This window comes from Anguilla rostrata, unplaced genomic scaffold (assembly GCF_018555375.3).
Source record: "Anguilla rostrata isolate EN2019 unplaced genomic scaffold, ASM1855537v3 scaf1149, whole genome shotgun sequence".
Classification (NCBI taxonomy): domain Eukaryota; kingdom Metazoa; phylum Chordata; class Actinopteri; order Anguilliformes; family Anguillidae; genus Anguilla; species Anguilla rostrata.
In genome coordinates, this window is record NW_026986478.1 from 5,001 (window position 1) to 25,029 (window position 20,029).

General features: G+C 40.6%; 1 protein-coding gene across 1 annotated transcript; it reads left to right on the plus strand.

The window, feature by feature from the left end:
* Positions 1 to 1,383: 1,383 nt before the first annotated feature.
* Positions 1,384 to 20,023, plus strand: LOC135247211 (phospholipase A and acyltransferase 5-like; the record flags this gene model as incomplete). The annotated part of the gene is made up of 10 exons (XM_064320524.1): positions 1,384 to 1,522; positions 1,791 to 2,189; positions 6,893 to 6,928; positions 9,484 to 9,586; positions 10,922 to 11,148; positions 12,251 to 12,353; positions 13,718 to 13,944; positions 18,711 to 18,782; positions 19,788 to 19,868; positions 19,980 to 20,023. Coding segments are annotated over exons 2-10 (953 nt in total), but the record flags the coding sequence as incomplete, so codon positions are not given.
* Between the last annotated feature and the right edge of the window lie 6 nt (positions 20,024 to 20,029).

Consider the following 20,029-nt stretch of genomic DNA (forward strand, 5'->3'; position numbering starts at 1 on the left):
GAAAGAGAGAGGGAAAGAGAGAATGAGAGAGAGAGGGAGAGAGAGAATGAGAGAGGGGGGGAGAGAGTGCAGCAGCCTCTTTTTGAGTGTGGTAGCTCAGCCCTCAACCCCCCCCCCCCCCCACCATTCCCCCCCTCCCCCCCCCCCCGCTTATGCTCATGAGTCTCAAAGTTCCGTGAAGACAGAAACCAGAACACAATTCTGGGAACTACCGAGGGTCCCGATAGCTCCGGGTAGGGATGGTTTCGGAACTGCTTTGTGCAATGGAAAGGGGGCCTCAGTGTCCTTAATGCCCTCCCAAGCCCCCAAGCCCCCAACATGGTACACAAGGCCGGGAGTGAGGGGGGGGGGGGTGAGGGCTGACCTACCACACTCAAAAGAGGCTGCTGCGCTCTCTCCTCCCCCCCCCCCCCCTCTCTCTGTCTCTCTGTCTCTTTTGTCCCTTGTTCTCCCCCTTCATATTTCTTTTTTTTTTTTGCACAATTGTTTACAATAGCACAGCCACGTTCACCGGTAACAGAATGCAGTCCATGTGTCTGTCCATTGATTTTGTAGAACCGTGCCAAGCTCATTATGATCAGTCTCCCTTGATCTATTGACTCACCGCTTGATTGCAGACAGTTGTCACGTGTTTGGCTACTGTAGCCATGGAGATGTTCGGGGAATTTCCCAGCCCATTGTTTTGTTATTTTTTTCAAACAGCCATAAGGTAGTTATTAACTCTGTTGATAGGAAGGCGACCATTTACAAGAAATGGAAACCGAAAGCAAATTGGACAACATACCGTAAGCGAGGTCATACTGGGTCTAACAAGAGTCCAGGAGAGTACAATCTTGGTAAATGGTAAATGGACTGCATTTATATAGCGCTTTTATCCAAAGCGCTTTACAATTGATGCCTCTCATTCGCCAGAGCAGTTAGAGGTTAGGAGTTAGGTGTCTTGCTCAAGGACACTTCGACATGCCCAGGGCGGGGTTTGAACCGGCAACTCTCCGACTGCCAGACAATCGGTCTTACCTCCAGAGCTATATCGCCCCCCCATCTTGATAGGGGGACCTCAAATTTGGGGTGTTGCAATATGCCTGTTTTGATGATAATCACAATATTCAGTAAATTATTCAGCTACAATATAGTGTGAAAGAACATTTCCTGGAAAAGTCGTATCTATTGGGGTTTTTTGGCTTTGTTATTTGTATAGCCCAACACAGAACAGCATTTACACATTTTCCTAATCTCAGTAATCCACTGACTGCTAATGCTAACTGCATGGAGCGCGTGACGGATTGTTTTCCCTCATCGTGGGCCTTGGCTTGTCCTGTCTCTACGCGGGCGTGAGCGGAGGCGGGAACAGCAGACAGTTTAATTTTTCTGCCCCCTTTTCTCAAAAAGGCAAAGGGGGAGGACATTTATTGCACGTACTTCTTTTTTGTGCTCGAGAAGCATGATAAATAGAAATCAGACATGCAGACCAAATTAGAATTCAGAAGAACTTCAAGACAGAAACACATCAAACACTGGAAAGGTAAGCACTGGATAATCAGGATAAACAGGCATGTTTTTGATTTGTTGTTTATACAAATTAGTCTTAATTGTATTAATCTGCTGAATGGATAGTTAATTTGCTTAAGGATTAGATAAATATACACTTTATGACCAAAAGTATCTGGACACCCCTTGGTCTGGCGCTGTTTTTTGTGGTTTTGGCTTGGCTCCTTATTTCCAGTGAAGGCAAATCTTATAAATCTACAGCAAATAATCACATTCTAGATTGTTCTGTGCTTCCCCAACAGTTTGGTGAAGACCCTTTAAAAACTTGACTGTCCTGCACAGAGCCCTGACCCCAACCCCATCCAATACCTTGGGGATCAATTGGAAAGCCAAATGCTTGTCAGGCCTGATCGCTCAATCAGTGCCCGACCTCACTAATGCTATTCTGGCTGAATAGGAGCAAATCCTTGTCTTTTTTATTTAAGTAAACATATATTTGTTTTGTTTTTTGCTAGCCATCATTTAGCACTGAAATTAAAGACCAGTTCAATTTCTTTCCTAGCAAAACACATCCATTGCATATTGCATACACAGCATATATAAACACATAAATATTAACGTTTTTAAAGGAGTGATTAAGGATGTATCTGATGGGGAATCGTTCTTCAAGGATTTACATGAGGAAACAGCTGTCAGAAAAGGTATGTATGTATACCTGCGTATGTGCATGGGAATTTATTTTAACAAGAGTGCATGAGTCCTTGTTATGCAAAAAAAAGAAGAAGAAAAATTTAAAAAGCTAATCGTCGTGTGGCAACTCTGAGCAACCTAGTTAACTTTTTGTAATGAAATGATAGTGAACTATAAGGTTGCCTTCAGAGAGCACCACCTGAATTTCTGAATTGATGAGACTTGATATGTTCCATGAAATTATATGCTATTGATTTGCATGTTTCTATAGACAGGCAGTAGTGTTTGAATCCTCTCTAATATCACATTGTTCGATTGTAAATATTCTGTTTTCAAAATATAATAGGGATGGCAGGTATGCCATCCTGCCATGTTATGCCATACCTATACAGCACCGAGAGTTTGGCACTTTTCAGGGTTCCCCACAGAAATAACCACAACAGCCACAGACACTCAGCCCTCAAAAACATTACATTCTGTACATTCTCACCCCATTTCAGCAGGCAGAATTCATAAACAACTTCACATGTCCACACAATAAAGCCCCAAACGAAGAGGATTTTGCGTTTTCTCCTTCTTCTTCTCCTTCTTCTTCTTCTTCTCATTCTTATTTTTCCTGCCGCCTATTCCAGTAACAACATGTCTCCCCATCGGACATTTTACCGACACCAGCCAAATCTTCACTTACACAACCCAATCAAAAACTTGCATACACACGCAAAATACCCACACCTTTTTACTCTGAAACATTTCCAGTTTAAACAGCTAGTCTGCCTGTGGCCTAGTGGGCAAGGTTACAATCTTGGGAGCATGGGGTCCTAGGTTCAAGCCCCGCTAGGAACATGTTTCTTTAACCTGCTTTTACCCTCACCAACTACTTCTCAATTATTGCTTTTGCACCATATCTACCTGCCGTTCACCGAACGTATACACTGCATTATGACGTACCGTCTGCATATTCAGTTATTAACTGGTAAGACTGGTAAGGATTGATTCCCGCCTCGCCTTCAGGCAGATAATTTCCTCTTTTACACTAACGTTTTCTTACGCTTACATTTGCTTTACCAAAACTCACTCACGGCCACCCATTTGCATTTCATGACGGCAAATGTATTCCTTTTATTAAAAAGTTACACCAGTTCACCACTGTGCCATTTCTACTAACTATATTTCTTCACTTGGCTACCATACAAAACCTTCTTATCAGCAAACGCCATGTTTCTACATTCATGTTACCTCGCCCTGTTCTCTACCTAGCCACATACAAACAATTACTACGTATGTACGATCTCCAACTCCACATTAAAACACTACATTTAAAATAATGTCTCACTCTAAATTATAACTACTAGTACTGAACATGAGAAAAGCACATCAGTGCATTAGATTCCACACATTACTTAACCCTCCACTTTAATAACTAATGCTTTATACAGACTGTTATATATACCATTCGATAAGGAAACTAAGCTCGCTCATGGTCACTTCATTTACTTCGCACTATAGTCTGTGATCATGTCAACCTTCACCTACATGCCCATTCTGCTAAAAACATATTGTTTCAACTACGCAATTTCATCATTCCTCCTCATTTCTCTCACACTGTTCTTATTTTCTCATATGCAAAGCCTGCTGGGACATATGCGCCTGCTCCTATTCTCCACTATCAAGTTTTCCAGTTCTAGCTTAGCAAAACAGCGAAGAGGATTCCTACCTGCAGATAAGACTATCAAAATGCCTTATAAACCTTACAAACACTGAAAGTGCATTTCCACGAAATAACAGACAACGGAGCAGGACAGAACGGTACACAAGTTGCGACCTAGGCACCTCTAATTCTACGGGCTTGCTTGCTGATTCTTTTGTCAATCAAGGCTCGTTGGATGGCCGTCAAATCCGTGAGTACATACACTGGCCATATTTCACCTGCGTTTCTGATGCGTTTACACTTACGCCACCGCACCCTTTGTTACGGCCACTGTTTTACACATCTCATAAAAAACACGTTTTCAATGTACAAAAATGCCAAGTTACTCACACATACAAAACATACACCGTCTATAACTCATTCATTCAGACTGCCAAAATCCAGGCCTGTCATTAAAAGTATTGATATCAAAATGACGCCAAGTTACGGTACTACAAACAATATAGGCTATCTTGCCTCACTGAAATTAAAAAAGATGTATTCCAAAGCAATGCTACCCAATATTTCCTCAATTCTTTCAAGTCACTTGGCCCTGTGTGTATAAGCATGCAGTACATGGACAGGCCAAACATATGTGTGAATGGCTTTTTCACAGTCAAGATTGATTGAATAGGCGTCTATATGTCCAGTTTGTATTGGTATGTATGTATTTCGCTGCCCAGCCTTTCTGTGAATGATTGTATGTTCCTTGGCATAAATGTCTGATAGTAAATGTGAATGTAACATGCTGCGAGGGAAATGTCCCCATGGGGATAAAGAAGATCTTTATGTATATATGTACCATATGTATTTTACATGCAGTATTTATTGTACGTAGCAAATATACAATCACTTGTACATTTACTCAAATTCAGTTCAGAAGCAAGTATAAACATATATTTTCTGGAGAAATATGCTTCCTGTAGTTACTCACCAGCAGGTTTCTACATGAATTTCAATGTGTTCCATGAGGCAATTCGAAATATTTGACACTTTGATCTGACACAAAGTTGGCATGACATTGTAAAATGGTAAGATTACAAAACACAGTGCCAAGTGACTTGAAAAAATTGAGGAAATATTGGGGAGAGTGACCAATTTTGGGATTTTTTTTCTCCTTCTTCTTCTCCCCTTAGTTTGGGGCTTTATTGTGTGGACATGTGAAGTTGTATATGAAATCTGTATGTTGAAATGGGGTCAGAATGTACAGAATTTAATGTTTTTAAGGGCTGAGTGTCTGTGGCTTTTGTGGTTATTTCTGTGGGGAACCCTGAAAAGTGCCAAACTCTTGGTGCTGTATAGGTATGGGGCATGCCCCCACCAAGGCGTAACTTGGCGGGATGGCATACCTGCCATGCCAATATAGCAAACCGAAACTGCTAAACGATACACGCTCATCAGACTGTACAAATTCACACAAGGATAGCCATAATCCACAACCATTTCTTACAGGGTCACTTCACATTTCTCACACTCATAATAAAACGCTTTGCAAAAAGAAATGATATCTCATAAAAAACACGTTTTCAACGTAGAAAAATGCCAAGTAACTCAGACATACACCGTCTATAACTCATTCATTCAGACTGCCAAAATCCAGGCCTGCCATTAAAAGTATTGGTATCAAAATGACGCCAAGTTACGGTACTACAAACAATATAGGCTATCTTGCCTCACTGAAATTAAATAAGATGTATTCCAAAGCAATGCTACCCAATATTTCCACGGGTGCTGCATTGTGGCTTCCCACTGCTCCTAAGTAACTAGGATGGGTCACATGCAGAGGACAAATTATTCCAGGGGGTTCAATAAAAGTATTAGTTCTACCTCCTGGCTGAAGAATTGTGCTAATTAGTAAATCCAGGTGGTTGGAACATAATACTGGGGAGGAATTTTACTTTCTGAACCTGGATTTTCCACCTCTGCGTAAGTTGAACCCAGCCCAAAAGCAGAATTAGCCGAGGTGCTAGTTTCGAACACGAGTTAAACCTGCGGTACCCAAGAGCCACCACGGTTCATGCGATTCCTCCCCCTTCGCCTTTTTTAGAAAGAAGGGCAGGGAAATTTAGCTGTTAAACAGTGTTTGTATCCTGGAAGATACAGACATTTGAAAGGTTGTGGGGGAGGGGGCTTGAGTGAGAAGGCTAAAACTTGTCTGGAAACATTAATGGGGGGATGGGTCATGTGACTAACTGTCAAAATGGTGGGATAATTTTTTTACATTTCTTTTTACATGAAGATGGCTGACTGCAGAAAGAATGTCAGTGCCCATGGGGTAAGTGTATATCTCATAAAAAACACGTTTTCAACGTACAAAAATGCCAAGTTACTCACACATACAAGACATGCATCGTCTATAACTCATTCATTCAGACTGCCAAAATCCAGGCCTGCCATTAAAAGTATTGGTATCAAAATGACGCCAAGTTACGGTACTACAAACAATATAGGCTATCTTGCCTCACCGAAATTAAATAAGATGTATTCCAAAGCAATGCTACCCAATATTTCCACGGGTGCTGCACTGTGGCTTCCCACTGCTCCTAAGTAACTAGGATGGCTCAGATGCAGAGGACAAATTACCCCAGGGGGTTCAATAAAAGTATTAGTTCTACCTCCTGGCTGAAGAATTGTGCTAATTAGTAAATCCAGGTGGTTGGAACAAAATACTGGGGAGGAATTTTACTTTCTGAACCTGGATTTTCCACCTCTGCGTAAGTTGAACCCAGCCCAAAAGCAGAATTAGCCGAGGTGCTAGTTTCGAACACGAGTTAAACCTGCGGTACCCAAGAGCCACCACGGTTCATGCGATTCCTCCCCCTTCGCCTTTTTTAGAAAGAAGTGCAGGGAAATTTAGCCGTTAAACAGTGTTTGTATCCTGGAAGATACAGACATTTGAAAGGCTGTGGGGGAGGGGGCTTGAGTGAGAAGGCTAAAACTTGTCTGGAAACATTAATGGGGGGATGGGTCATGTGACTAACTGTCAAAATGGTGGGATAATTTTTTTACATTTCTTTTTACATGAAGATGGCTGACGGCAGCAAGAAAGTCAGTTTCCATGAGGTAAGTGTATATTTCATAAAAAACACGTTTTCAACATACAAAAATGCCAAGTTACTCACACATACAAGACACACACCGTCTATAACTCATTCATTCAGACTGCCAAAATCCAGGCCTGCCATTAAAAGTATTGATATCAAAATGACGCCAAGTTACGGTACTACAAACAATATAGGCTATCTTGCCTCACTGAAATGAAAAAAGATGTATTCCAAAGCAATGCTACATTACATTACAGGCATTTGGCAGACGCTCTTATCCAGAGCGACGTACAACAAAGTGTATAACCATAACCAGGAACAAGTATGACGAAACCCCTAGAGAGAAGTACCGGTCCAAGTACAGGGAACAACCGCATAGTTCAACCTGGACCCTGGTGGTTAAACTGATTAACACTAACAACGAGAACGGCAACAACGCAATCTATGGAAAAATAAAAATAAATAAAAATACAAGTAGTCGTTAAGACTGGCGCATCAACTAAGTCACCTATTAAACAGCTGCCTAGTTACAACCCTAAGTTTAGTCATTTACAGGGGGGGAAGGGAGGGATGGGGAGAGGTGCAGCCTGAAGAGGTGGGTCTTCAGTCGTCGTTTGAAATGGGTCACAGTCTCAGCTGTTCTGACCTCCACAGGGAGGTCATTCCACCATCGTGGGGCCAGAACAGACAGGAGACGTGTTCTGGAAGTGCAGGTGTGAAGAGGGGGAGGTGCTAGGCGTCCTGAGGTAGCAGAACGGAGGGATCTGGCTGGCATGTAGGGTTTGAATATCTTGTGAAGGTATGCTGGGGCTGATCCCTTGACTGCCTGGTATGCTAGAACCAATGTTTTGAATTTGATGCGAGCTATAACAGGCAGCCAGTGGAGGGTAGTGAGCAGGGGAGTTACGTGGGAGTGTCTGGGGAGGTTGAAGACCAGACGAGCCGCAGCATTCTGAATGAGCTGCAGGGGTCTGGTGGCAGATGCCGGTAGTCCAGCCAGAAGAGAGTTGCAGTAGTCCAGGCGGGATAGAACCATTGCTTGGACGAGGAGCTGGGTTGAGTAGGTGGTGAGAAAGGGGAGGATTCTGCGGATGTTGTATAGGAAAAATCTGCATGCCCGGGTTACTGCTGCAATGTTGTTGGAGAGGGACAGCCTGTTGTCCATCATCACTCCGAGATTCTTGGCGCAGGGTGATGATGTCACTACGGTGTCCCCTAAGGAAATGGAAAAGTCGAGGAGGGGAGAGGATAGAGCAGGAATAAAGATTAGCTCCGTCTTTCCTGGGTTGAGCTTCAGGTGGTGATTGTCCATCCAGCTCTGTATGTCCCTCAGGCAAGCGGAGATGCGGGCGGGGACCTGTGTGTCCGATGGGGAGAAGGAGAGAAAGAGTTGTGTGTCGTCGGCATAGGAATGATAGGACAAGCCATGGGCAGATATTACAGGGCCAAGGGATCTGGTGTACATGGAGAAGAGAAGGGGACCAAGGACTGAGCCCTGGGGAACTCCGGTGGTGAGGGGACGGGGTGGTGATACCTTACCCGCCCAGGCAACCTGGAAGGAGCGGTCAGAGAGGTAGGACTCAATCCAGTCAAGGACTGTGCCGCAGATCCCTGTTGCTGCCAGGGAGGACAGGAGGGTAGAGTGGTCCACAGTGTCAAATGCAGCGGAGAGGTCTAAAAGAATCAGGACAGAGGAGAGGGAAGCTGCTCGTGCGGCATGGAGTGACTACCCAATATTTCCTTAATTCTTTCAAGTCACTTGGCCCTGTGTTTTGTAATCTTACCATTTTACAATGTCATGCAAACTTTGTGTCAGATCAAAGTGTCAAATATTTCAAATTGCCTCATGGAACACATTGAAATTCATGTAGAAAACTGCTGGTGAGTAACTACAGGAAGCATATTTCTCCAGAAAACATATGTTTATACTTGCTTCTGAACTGAATTTGAGTAAATGTACAAGTCATTGTATATTTGTTACGTACAATAAATACTGAATGTAAAATACATATGGTACATACATACATAGATAACTTCTTTATCCCAATGGGGACATTTCCCTCACAGCATGTTACATTCACATTTACGAACAGACATTTATGCCAAGAAACATACAATCATTCACAGAAAGGCTGGGCAGTGAAATACATACATACCAATACAAACTGGACATATAGACGCCTATTCAATCAATCTTGACTGTGAGAAAGCCATCCACACATATGTTTGGCCTGTCCATGTATTGCATGCTTATACACACAGGGCCAAGTGACTTGAAAGAATTGAGGAAATATTGGGTAGCATTGCTTTGGAGTACATCTTATTTAATTTCGGTGAGGCAAGATAGCCTATATTGTATGTAGTACCGTAACTTGGCATCATTTTGATATCAATACTTTTAATGGCAGGCCTGGATTTTTGCAGTCTGAATGAATGGGTTATAGACGGTATATGTCTTGTATGTGTGAGTAACTTGGCATTTTTGTACGTAGAAAACGTGTTTTTTATGAGATACATATTTAACACCAGGAAGAACAGTTTGTTGCCATGACACTGTGGCTGTGTCTACCTTAGGTAAAGCCTGGTGCTTTGATCGAGATCAGTAGAAAAAATAAACAATATGAAGACTGGGCCTTGTGCGTGAAAGAAAATGAAGTCATTCACGTTGTCGAGCTATGTAAGTATGTGCATCCTGTCAGTACACTCATGGTTTATAAACATTTGTTTTTTTTGTGATTATTAAGAAATTCATGATTAATATTGTTTTATAGCCATGTTACTATTGAAATTCATGAACCCTGTCACTCTTTCAAATTTGCCATTGACCAGACAGTCATTTCCCAAACCAGTTTAGTCCCAGCCTGGCTATTCCATTAGATCTTGCAATGTCTTCCATTGAGTTTTACAATATCCATCCACTTCTTAATGATTGACTTTACTGTAGTCTAAGGGATATTCATTGATTTTTGTACCTTCTATATGACTTTATGAGTATCTATTGTTGCCCATAGCCTACCTGAAAAAAAAGGTATGATTGTAGTTTCTGTGGACACTCTGAAGGTATGTGCAGAGTTATATTATAGTCATATTAAATTCATTACACTTTACAGTTCCTTGTTCCAGAAGGACCCACATTGGATTTTCTGTCTTTTAGATTGTTTTTAGTAAACACTTAAAGTGCTACTCCAGCTAAAAAAAATTTTTTTACCAATTTTGTCGTCATTTGGTATGTTTTTTGGGCTATAACTTTTTAATTGTTTGGCTTATCATGAACATTCTTTTCCCTCAGATTCTGTGGCTCATACCAAATGAACCCATGACGTCTGTCTTATTGGATTATGTGCAATTTAGCATTTTTTACTTAAAATACTCCTCTTAGCAAAATGTGATTTTCAGCCTCCTTAGACAAAGATACATCAACAAGTTTTTGTAGGGATGCACCAATTGATCGGCCAACAGTCGGTATTGGCAAAAATAATCTATATGTAATCCATGAGCTGGCCTGTCAGATACAAAATAATTGCACTTCCTTTTCCATATTCATTGTTTCCCCTATAATTTTACAGATCTGGTGGGCTGCTGAGAGTAACACCAAATATCTACTCATATGGAAATCAATAATCATTTGCCGAGAGCCTCTGTGGGGCACTGTTCTGACATATGAGTCAACCTCTGAGTTGTTGCCTGGGATACCTGACATGATCAGTGTCACTGCGGTGTTCTATGCTACTTCATTCCCACTGAACTGGTCCCAGTGCCTATAGTGACCAATTCTCAAATTAGTAACAAGTGTACATGTTCATTGTGTAGCTGTGACTTTGATGTATATTTTAAGCACGTGAATTGTATGATTACAAATTCTGAAATTGTGGATTACAGAGCGAAATTAAGAAAAAAAAATATGTCTTTGTCCGAAACATTATGCGGCTCATTGTACCTGTGTGTGTGCGCTCGCTGTTCTATAAACATGTGACTGTAAACATGCCTTGTTTTGATTCTCCCACTCCGACAGGCGATAGAAAAGCCATAATTAAACAAGAGAAACTGGAAAAAGTGGTGGGATCAGACCAATGGTGTGTGAATCACTGCTTGGATGAGATTTATGGTGCTACGGATGTCCAACTCATGCTGGAAGAAGCCCAGAAAATGAATGACACAGAAGTACCCTACAGTCTCCTTACCAATTACGGAAAGCATAAGTTCACCAAATGGAGACGTGGGAAACCTGAGTTAGTCCAGGTGTGTATATATATATATATATATAATTTTGTCGGATAAAATCTCTAATTATTGAAAAAGACAGAAAAACTGTAAAAAAAAAAAATTTTTTTAAAGAGGATCTGTTTATTTATTATACTGTAGCAGTACAAAAAGGCCAAAAGATGCTGAGACATACAGACGGGTGACAAATTAAAGGGAAAAACTGCACTGCATAATACAATTAAGTTATTAACATCCTATCATGCTCTCTGGCATGTATAAAAGTGCTGGGCAGGCCCAGTTGACTTTGATTTTGGAGCAAAATGGCAAGAGAATGTAAGAAAAGATGGAAGGGACTTTGAAAGAGACTTCATTATTGGGGCACAGATGGCAGGAGCTTCAGTCAGAAAGACTGCTCAACTGGCTAATGTTTCAATAGGAGCACTGACTAAAGTGACATCATCTATATTTATTAGAAAGACATCAGTTAATAGGGTCAGAAATCGTGATCAAAACCGCACATTCAATGACTGTGATGCTCGTGCGTTCGTGCGATATGCAAGGAAAAACAGAAGAGCAACTCTTCCTCAGGTGACTGAGAATGCAGGACGTGATCAGGCTGTGTCAGCAAGAACAATACGTCAACAATTACATAGAGAGGGATATTATAGTAGGGTTGCAGTGCATAAAGCATCATTACAAAGACAAATGCATATTTGAGAGTTCAGTGGTGAAAAAATCATAGGTACAGGTCTACAGAGAAGTGATATGCACCATGAAATTATATGCTCTTTATGCAACAGTGCCAAGTTGTACATGGACCGACAGACTTTAGGAATTGTGTTATCACCAACAAATATGGGATGTTTGGCTCATTAAAGAAAATAAAGCATTAAAGTCTGACTTACTAGATGCAACCCACAGTGTCACTTGCTAAAAACAAACTTGATAAAAACACATTTTCAGGAAGTTTTGTTTTAGTTTGATTGATCTGCATGTTGCTATAGACAGGCAGTTGTGCTTGAATCCTCTCTAATATCACATTGTTCGATAGTAAATATTCTGTTTTCAAAATATAATACATATTTGACACCAAGAAGTACAGTTTGTTGCCATGACACTGTGGCTGTGTCCTCCCTAGGTAGAGCCTGGTGACATGATTGAGATCAGTAGAAAAGGTGGACTATATAAACACTGGGCCCTGTACATGGGAGAAAATGAAGTCATTAACGTTTACTGCCAATGTAAGTATGTGCATCATGTCAGTACAGTCATGGTTTATAAACATTTGTTTCTTTGTGATTATTAAGAAATTCATGATTAATATTGTTTTATAGCCATGTTACTATTGAAACTCATGAACCCTGTCGCTCTTTCAAATTTGCCATTGACCAGAGAGTCATTTCCCAAACCAGTTTAGTCCCAGCCTGGCTATTCCATTAGATCTTGCAATGTCTTCCAAGGAGTTTTACAATATCCATCCACTTCTTAATGATTGACTTTACTGTATTCTAAGAAATATTAATTGATTTTTGTACCTTCTATACGACTTTTATGAGTATCTATTGTTGCCCATAGCCTACCTGAAAAAAAAGGTTTGATTGTAGTTTCTGTGGACACTCTGAAGGTATGTGCGGAGTTATATTATAGTCATATTAAATTCATTACACTTTACAGTTCCTTGTTCCTGAAGGACTCATATTGGCTTTTCTGTCTTTTAGATTGTTTTTAGAAAACACTTACAGTGCTACTCCAGCTAAAAAATATTTTTTACCAATTTTGTCGTCATTTGGTATGTTTTTTGGGCTATAACTTTTTAATTGTTTGGCTTATCATGAACATTCTTTTCCCTCAGATTCTGTGGCTCATACCAAATGAACCCATGACGTCTGTTTTATTGGATTATGTGCAATTTAGCATTTTTTACTTAAAATACTCCTCTTAGCAAAATTGAAAGATTTGCACAAAATGTGATTTTCAACCTCCTTAGACAAAGATACATCAACAAGTTTTTGTAGGGATGCACCAATTTATCGGCCAACAGTCGGTATTGGCAAAAATAATCTATATGTAATCCATGAGCTGGCTTTCATTTGCCTGTCAGATACAAAATAATTGCACTTCTTTTTCCATATTCAGTGTTTCCCCTATAATTGTACAGATCTGGTGGGCTGCTGAGAGTAACACCAAATATCTACTCATATGGAAATCAATAATAATTTGCCGAGAGCCTCTGTGGGGCGCTGTTCTGACATATGAGTCAACCTCTGAGTTGTTGCCTGGGATACCTGACATGATCAGTGTCACTGCGGTGTTCTATGCTGCTGTCATTCCCACTGAACTGGTCCCAGTGCCTATAGTGACCAATTCTCAAATTAGTAACAAGTGTACATGTTCATTGTGTAGCTGTGACTTTGATGTATATTTTAAGCACGTGAATTGTGTGATAACAAATTCTGAAATTGTGGATTACAGAGCGAAATGAAGAAAAAAAAATATGCCTTTGTCCCAAACATTATGCGGCTCATTGTACCTGTGTGTGTGGGCTCGCTGTTCTATAAACATGTGACTGTAAACATGCCTTGTTTTGATTCTCCCACTCCGACAGCCCCTACAAAAGCCATAATTAAACAAGAGAAACTGGAAAAAGTGGTGGGATCAGACAAATGGCGTGTGAATAATTACGTGGATGAGATTTATGGTGCTAGGGACATCAAAGTCATACTGGACGAAGCCCAGGAATTGAAAGACAAAGAAGTACCCTACAATGTCCTTACCAATAACTGCGAGCATATGGTCACTAAATTGAGATGTGGGAAAGCCATGTCACGCCAGGTGTGTATATATATATATACTTTTGTGGGATAAAATCTCTAATATTTGAAAAGGACAGAAAAAAAAAATATTATAAAAAGAGGATCTGTTTATTTATTATACTGTAGCAGTACAAAAAGGCCGAAAGATGATGAGACATACAGACGGGTGACAAATTAAAGGGAAAAACTGCACTGCATAACACAATTAAGTTATTAACATCCTATCATGCTCTCTGGCATGTATAAAAGTGCTGGGCAGGCCCAGTTGACTTCGATTTTGGAGCAAAATGGCAAGAGAATGTAAGAAAAGATGGAAGTGTATGCACAGCTGCAGTGTTTCTGCGCCGCAACTGAAAAAGGCGTCACACTAGTGTTGTCACGATACCAAAATTTTGACTTTGATACTGATACCAGGTTTAGTATTACGATACTCAATACTAAAATGATACTTGAAACTTAAACGATGCTAATTCGATACTCGGTACCTAACGATACTGAAATTACCTTGATAGATCAGAAACGTAATGTCCACAAGGGTTGACCTCATTTTCGAATTCATGGTTTATTAACAACCTGGTTCATTAACAACCTTTAAGTTGAAGCCTCTTCAACATATTAATATGCATAGGCCTATAGTGTTACAACACTGAACAATAGAAAAATATGTTAAATATATTTTAAAAACTAAACAGTTGTAAAGTAAATATTCTTTAAAACAGGTCTTTCGCCTTTAAATAGATTTAAAAACAGCATATTTTAATAACAATACAGCATCTATCTATAATAAAATATTTCCAAATTGGAACACCTATTGCTACTGAAGTGAACTGAGTCAAAGCTTGCGCTGTATCAAGGAGCTGAGTGCACAAGCGCAAGTCACCTCACTTGGCAACCTTAGTTGCTACTGCCTTCTAGCGAAGATTCTGACTTTTCATCCTCTCAATCAGTAATGCGAGAGACAATTTTCCCTGGCTTTTACATTTGACTCAAAACTACCGAACGTCGGAATATTCTAATACCGAACCGTTTCTTTTTTTTTCTTTTCTTTTTTTTTTAAGTGCCGATAAAGTGCTGAAGTTTTGGTATAGTGAAGTTTTGGTATACCGTGCAACACTACGTCAGACACATATTCCAATCCATTGCTCAGTTTAGCAGAGAATGCACATTTCAGAGCACCACAGAGACAGATAGAATAATAACACATGAATGCACATTTCAAATAATAAAGACGACATTGAGAAAAAACGGAAAAAAGACGTAATACCAACTCGCGAACTGCGTGCTGAGCGCAAAGTAGCCTACCGTTTTATTTATTTAGACATTGGCAGATAAGAAAATTTTTGGTTACGTTGACCTATAAAACGTTATTCCAAAAGCAAAATCAGACATGTTATACATCGTTAGAAAGCTTATGCTCTCACCTACTGAATAAATGAATTGTCAATCAAGCAAAATTGCCCTAAAAAGGGCGACAACGACGTAAGCAACAGGTGTGGTATTACGCACAGCTATTTTTGAACGTAGCCTACCCAGTGATCAAAAATGCGCGTATATTTCGCCAACGGATTGTCCAAGACAATATATGACCACTCATTCGCAAAAGGGACATCTCTACGCGTAAAACCGATGGTAAGATTGTATACTTATTAAATGTTTAGTCCCAGATATTGACTGTAGAATGACATGGTATAATGTAAAAAACAAAATTGTCTCGTTTATTTCGTTATTCAGTGAGCAGCGTTTTCACTGCTGTATTGGCATATTTTAGGGCTAATGTCGGGTTCATCTTGTTGCTACGGAATATTGCATTACATTACAGGCATTTGGCAGACGCTCTTATCCAGAGCAACGTACAACAAAATGTATTACCATAACCAGGAACAAGTGTGTCGAATACCCTAGAGGGCAGTAGCCTACCGTTCTGAGTGCAGGGAACAACCGCATAGTTCAACTTGGACCCTGTAGGTTAAACTGATTAACACTAACACAAACAAGAACAACAACAACGCAGTCTATGCAAAAATAGAAGCAATAGTTAAGACGAGTTAAGACTAAGTCACATACGAAACAACTACCTAGTTACAACCCTAAGCTTACAGTCAATGTAGAGATTAAATTGAGAATACGATTTCTCTCAGCATAATGACGGATTTAAAGACTAAACAAACTCACCCGATATTGTCTTCAAATGGACCGTATTATTTATTTAAACATTGGCAGACTACAGCATAAATTGCGTCTTTTGTTTATATTCAATGTTAGAAATTGCAGCGAGAAACTGCAGCTGTAGACACAAGATAGTCTGTTATGTTATGGTAGCAACGGAACGAAGCGGACTATATATGTATTACCATCATTGTTTTATTATACCAGCGTGTTTTCGCGCGTTTGCACAGAAACTCAAAAACTACCAATAAAATGGTTTAGCTTTTTCTCACCATAATGACAGATTTAAAGACTTAACAAACTCACCCGATACTGTCTTCAAATGGATCCATGCCAAAGAAAAGTAATTATTCATCCTCTCAGAAAGCTTTTACTAACAAACTTTGGGTAGCCTATCCTAGCATGCACTCTAGGTGGCACTGTCAGACCGTCCCCTCACTGATAAAAACTAGACCCTAAGGTGTCGGATTACTTGCGTCGCCATGGATGTCGCTTGCTGTAAAGAAAGTTACTAGATGTCGTAACCGTTTAGATTTGGAGCCACAGCTCTTCCGCACCCCACCTAATAAAAATGGCCAAATGGCGGGCAAACCATATGGCGGACATAGGTGCTCCCAAAAGCAAAGTTGTAGAGCACATTCAGATGCATCGGTCGATTAAGTTTTGTGTTGATCGGACTTACGGTGTGGCAGTTATGGCCTTTAAAATTATGATCCTTTGTTATAGCGCCACCATCGGATCGACATAGGTGATTTTTCGTGCCTGAGTAGTTGGGGGCCCTAGGAACCCACCTACCAAATTTGGTTGGTCCAGGACTTATGGTTGCTGAGCCTCAGACACTTTTAGCGGAAAAAAATAAGAATAATAATCCTAACAGATACAATAGGGTTCCACCAGCTTATGGTTGCTGAGCCTCAGACATTTTAGTGGAAAAAACTTCCACGCCCCAACTAAAAAGTCTAAACGGCGGGCAAACAATATGGCGGACATAGGTGGTGCCAATGGCAAAGTTGTACAGCACGTTCAGATGCATAGGTTGATGAAGTTTTGTGCTGATCTAACTCATGGTGTGGGAGTTATGGGCTTTTACGCATTACCCTTTGTTATAGCGCCACCATCTGGCTGACATACGTGATTTTTAGTGCCTGAGTAGTGGGGGGCCTAGGAACCCACCGGCCAAATTTGGTTGCTCCAGGACTTATGGTTGCTGAGCCTCAGACACTTTTAGCGGAAAAAAATAAGAATAATAATCCTAACAGATACAATAGGGTTCCACCAGCTTTGCTGCTTGGACCCCTAATAATCCTAACAGATACAATAGGGTTCCACCAGCTTCGCTGCTTGGACCCCTAATAATACAATTAACACAGGGGAAACCAATGAGGGAATGAACAGAAATACAAAAATTGAGAAGTGCCGCCATCTGGCGGCCCAAAAAGGAAAAACAGAAACAAAAAAACATGACCATGACAGCATACACGTGGCCCTCCATGGCACTGAGTTTGAGACCACTGCCATAGGTACTGGTCTACAGAGATGTGAAAAAATTTATATGCTCAGATGAGTCATCCTTTACCATATTATCAACAACCGGGAAAGTGCATGTATGGCGTACACTAAGAGAATGGTACAGGCCTGAATGCTTGACCCCTACAGTGAGGGGGTCTAGTGGCTCTGTTATGCAGCAGTAGGCATTTTCCTGGCATGGTTTTGGTCCACTTAGAGCTAAGGGCCACTGAAAATCAATGCGACGTTATTCTGAGTGATCACCTTTTTCCTTTGATGAAACATTTCTTTCCTGATGGGAGTGGTCTCTACCAGGATGGCAATGCCCCCATCCACAGGACACGAGTGGTCACTGAATGGTTTGATGAGTATGAAAATGACGTGAATCGTACGCCAGATCACAACCTAATTGAACACCAATGGGAGATTTTGGACAGATGTGTTAGACAGCATTCTCCACCACCATAATCAAAACACCAAATGAGGAAATAGCTTTAGAAGAATGGTGCTCCATCCCTCCAGTAGACTTCCAGAGCCTTGTAGAATCTATGCCAGGGCGCATCAACACTGTTCTGGGAGCTCGTGGTGGCCCAAATTCCTTACCAAGAGACTTTATGTTGATTTTTTCTTTAATTTGTCACCCATCTGTATATCGAAAAAAACGTACATATTGTTATGTTATTTTATTGTCATAAAATGGCTATTGTAGAGTGTGTAATTCTGTGCACCCTAAAAGAAAACTATACATGTTCTGGGGGGGGGGGGGGGTACAAAGAAGGGCAACTAAATTTGTTTGTGGTATTATGTTAAATTGTGGATTAATAGTAAAGTACAATTTGCAAGAAAAAGCTTAAGAAAGCTATTTCAAAATAGCAATTTCGCTAGTGCACAGGTGCAATTGTTCTTGCCAAAATTAGGCCCATGATGTGCAACTTTAATTAGTCCAAATATGATTGAACATATTTTATTATTGGCAGTATATTTCAAATAGTGCATAATAAAGTCAGTAAGCAAGTAAGTAAGCAAGTGCTTCATTTTGTTGCCCAGTTGCAAAATGTTTGTGAATCTTGACCATATTATCTCTTTCTGTCTGCATATGTATGTTCTCTACAGGCTCAGATGGCTGGTATGCTGATGTTCCTTGTGCTCTTTGTAGTTGTACCTATAAAAGTTTACTGGATAAAGGTAACTACAATTTACAAATTGATAATTTGAACGACACTTTTAGCCAAAGCAATTTACAAAAGTGCATTTAACATGGTAAGAAAACACCACTAAAGCTAGAGAGAGGCACAGTTATGATATATTGAGGTGTATGGCGCGAGGTCTTTGAGGTAAAGAGAGACACGTAGAAACATTGAGGTGTAATCTGAAAAGGTGAATTTTTACAAGTGTGTGGAAGGCAGCAAAGTCCATCCATTATCTATACCCACTTATCCTGAGCAGGGTCCATCCATTATCTATACCCACTTATCCTGAGCAGGGTCCATCCATTATCTATACCCACTTATCCTGAGCAGGGTCCATCCATTATCTATACCCGCTTATCCAGGGCAGGGTCGTGGGAGGTGCTGGAGCCTATCCCACCATGACAGCCAAGACTCTTCATTTGGGTGTAATGTCTAGAGTTTGCGACTGCTATTTAGTCTAATGTTAGTGTACAGTAGCTCAGAGTTACAATGTTATAGCATTATGAACTTCAGGTGTAAGCATATGATGATAAAGCCTAGTTTATGTTTCTTTCTTTCGTTTCGTCTGGTAGTGTAAGGCTAATGCTCCAATCGGCTCTAACCTAGCTAGCGATGAGGAATGGTTAACATATGACGTCCACCCAGTCTGCTGAACAGGTTACAACAAACCAATAGTGATTATTACAATTTAATGATTATAATTGGGTTAAAAACTTGAAAGAAATATTAAGAAGACAATGAATTGTCAATTCTGGGGAATATAACCACAACTTGAATCCAGTTGGCTGGACCATTAAACACCATCAGAGCCGATCAAACACACAAACAACTAAAACTTAAATAGCATGAAACAACTCCAGAAAGTGAACTATCAACAAAATAAAAGGCATCTTAATTATTAAAGAAATACATTTGCATGATTGTGTTGACTGTGGTAAAGCAATTGAATTCATATCAATTCGTAATGAGTAACTGCATCTCATTCTTTCTTGGTTGACAGAGAAGGCCTGTCCAACGCCAGGTCACTGGCATGCATCACCGCAGGAGCATCACTGGACGTACTGAGCCTGTCCGTCACCAGGTCACTGACTTTTATGTTGTGTTGTACAGAGCAAGTGGGCTTTCTGTATAGCTAACACCTCACAAGGGCTCCCACCCTGACTTTTTACTCTGGTCAACTTCTCCCCCTAAGGGTCGCCAGAGGAGCAGCACTGGACCTACGGAAGATAAGGGAGAGCGGTA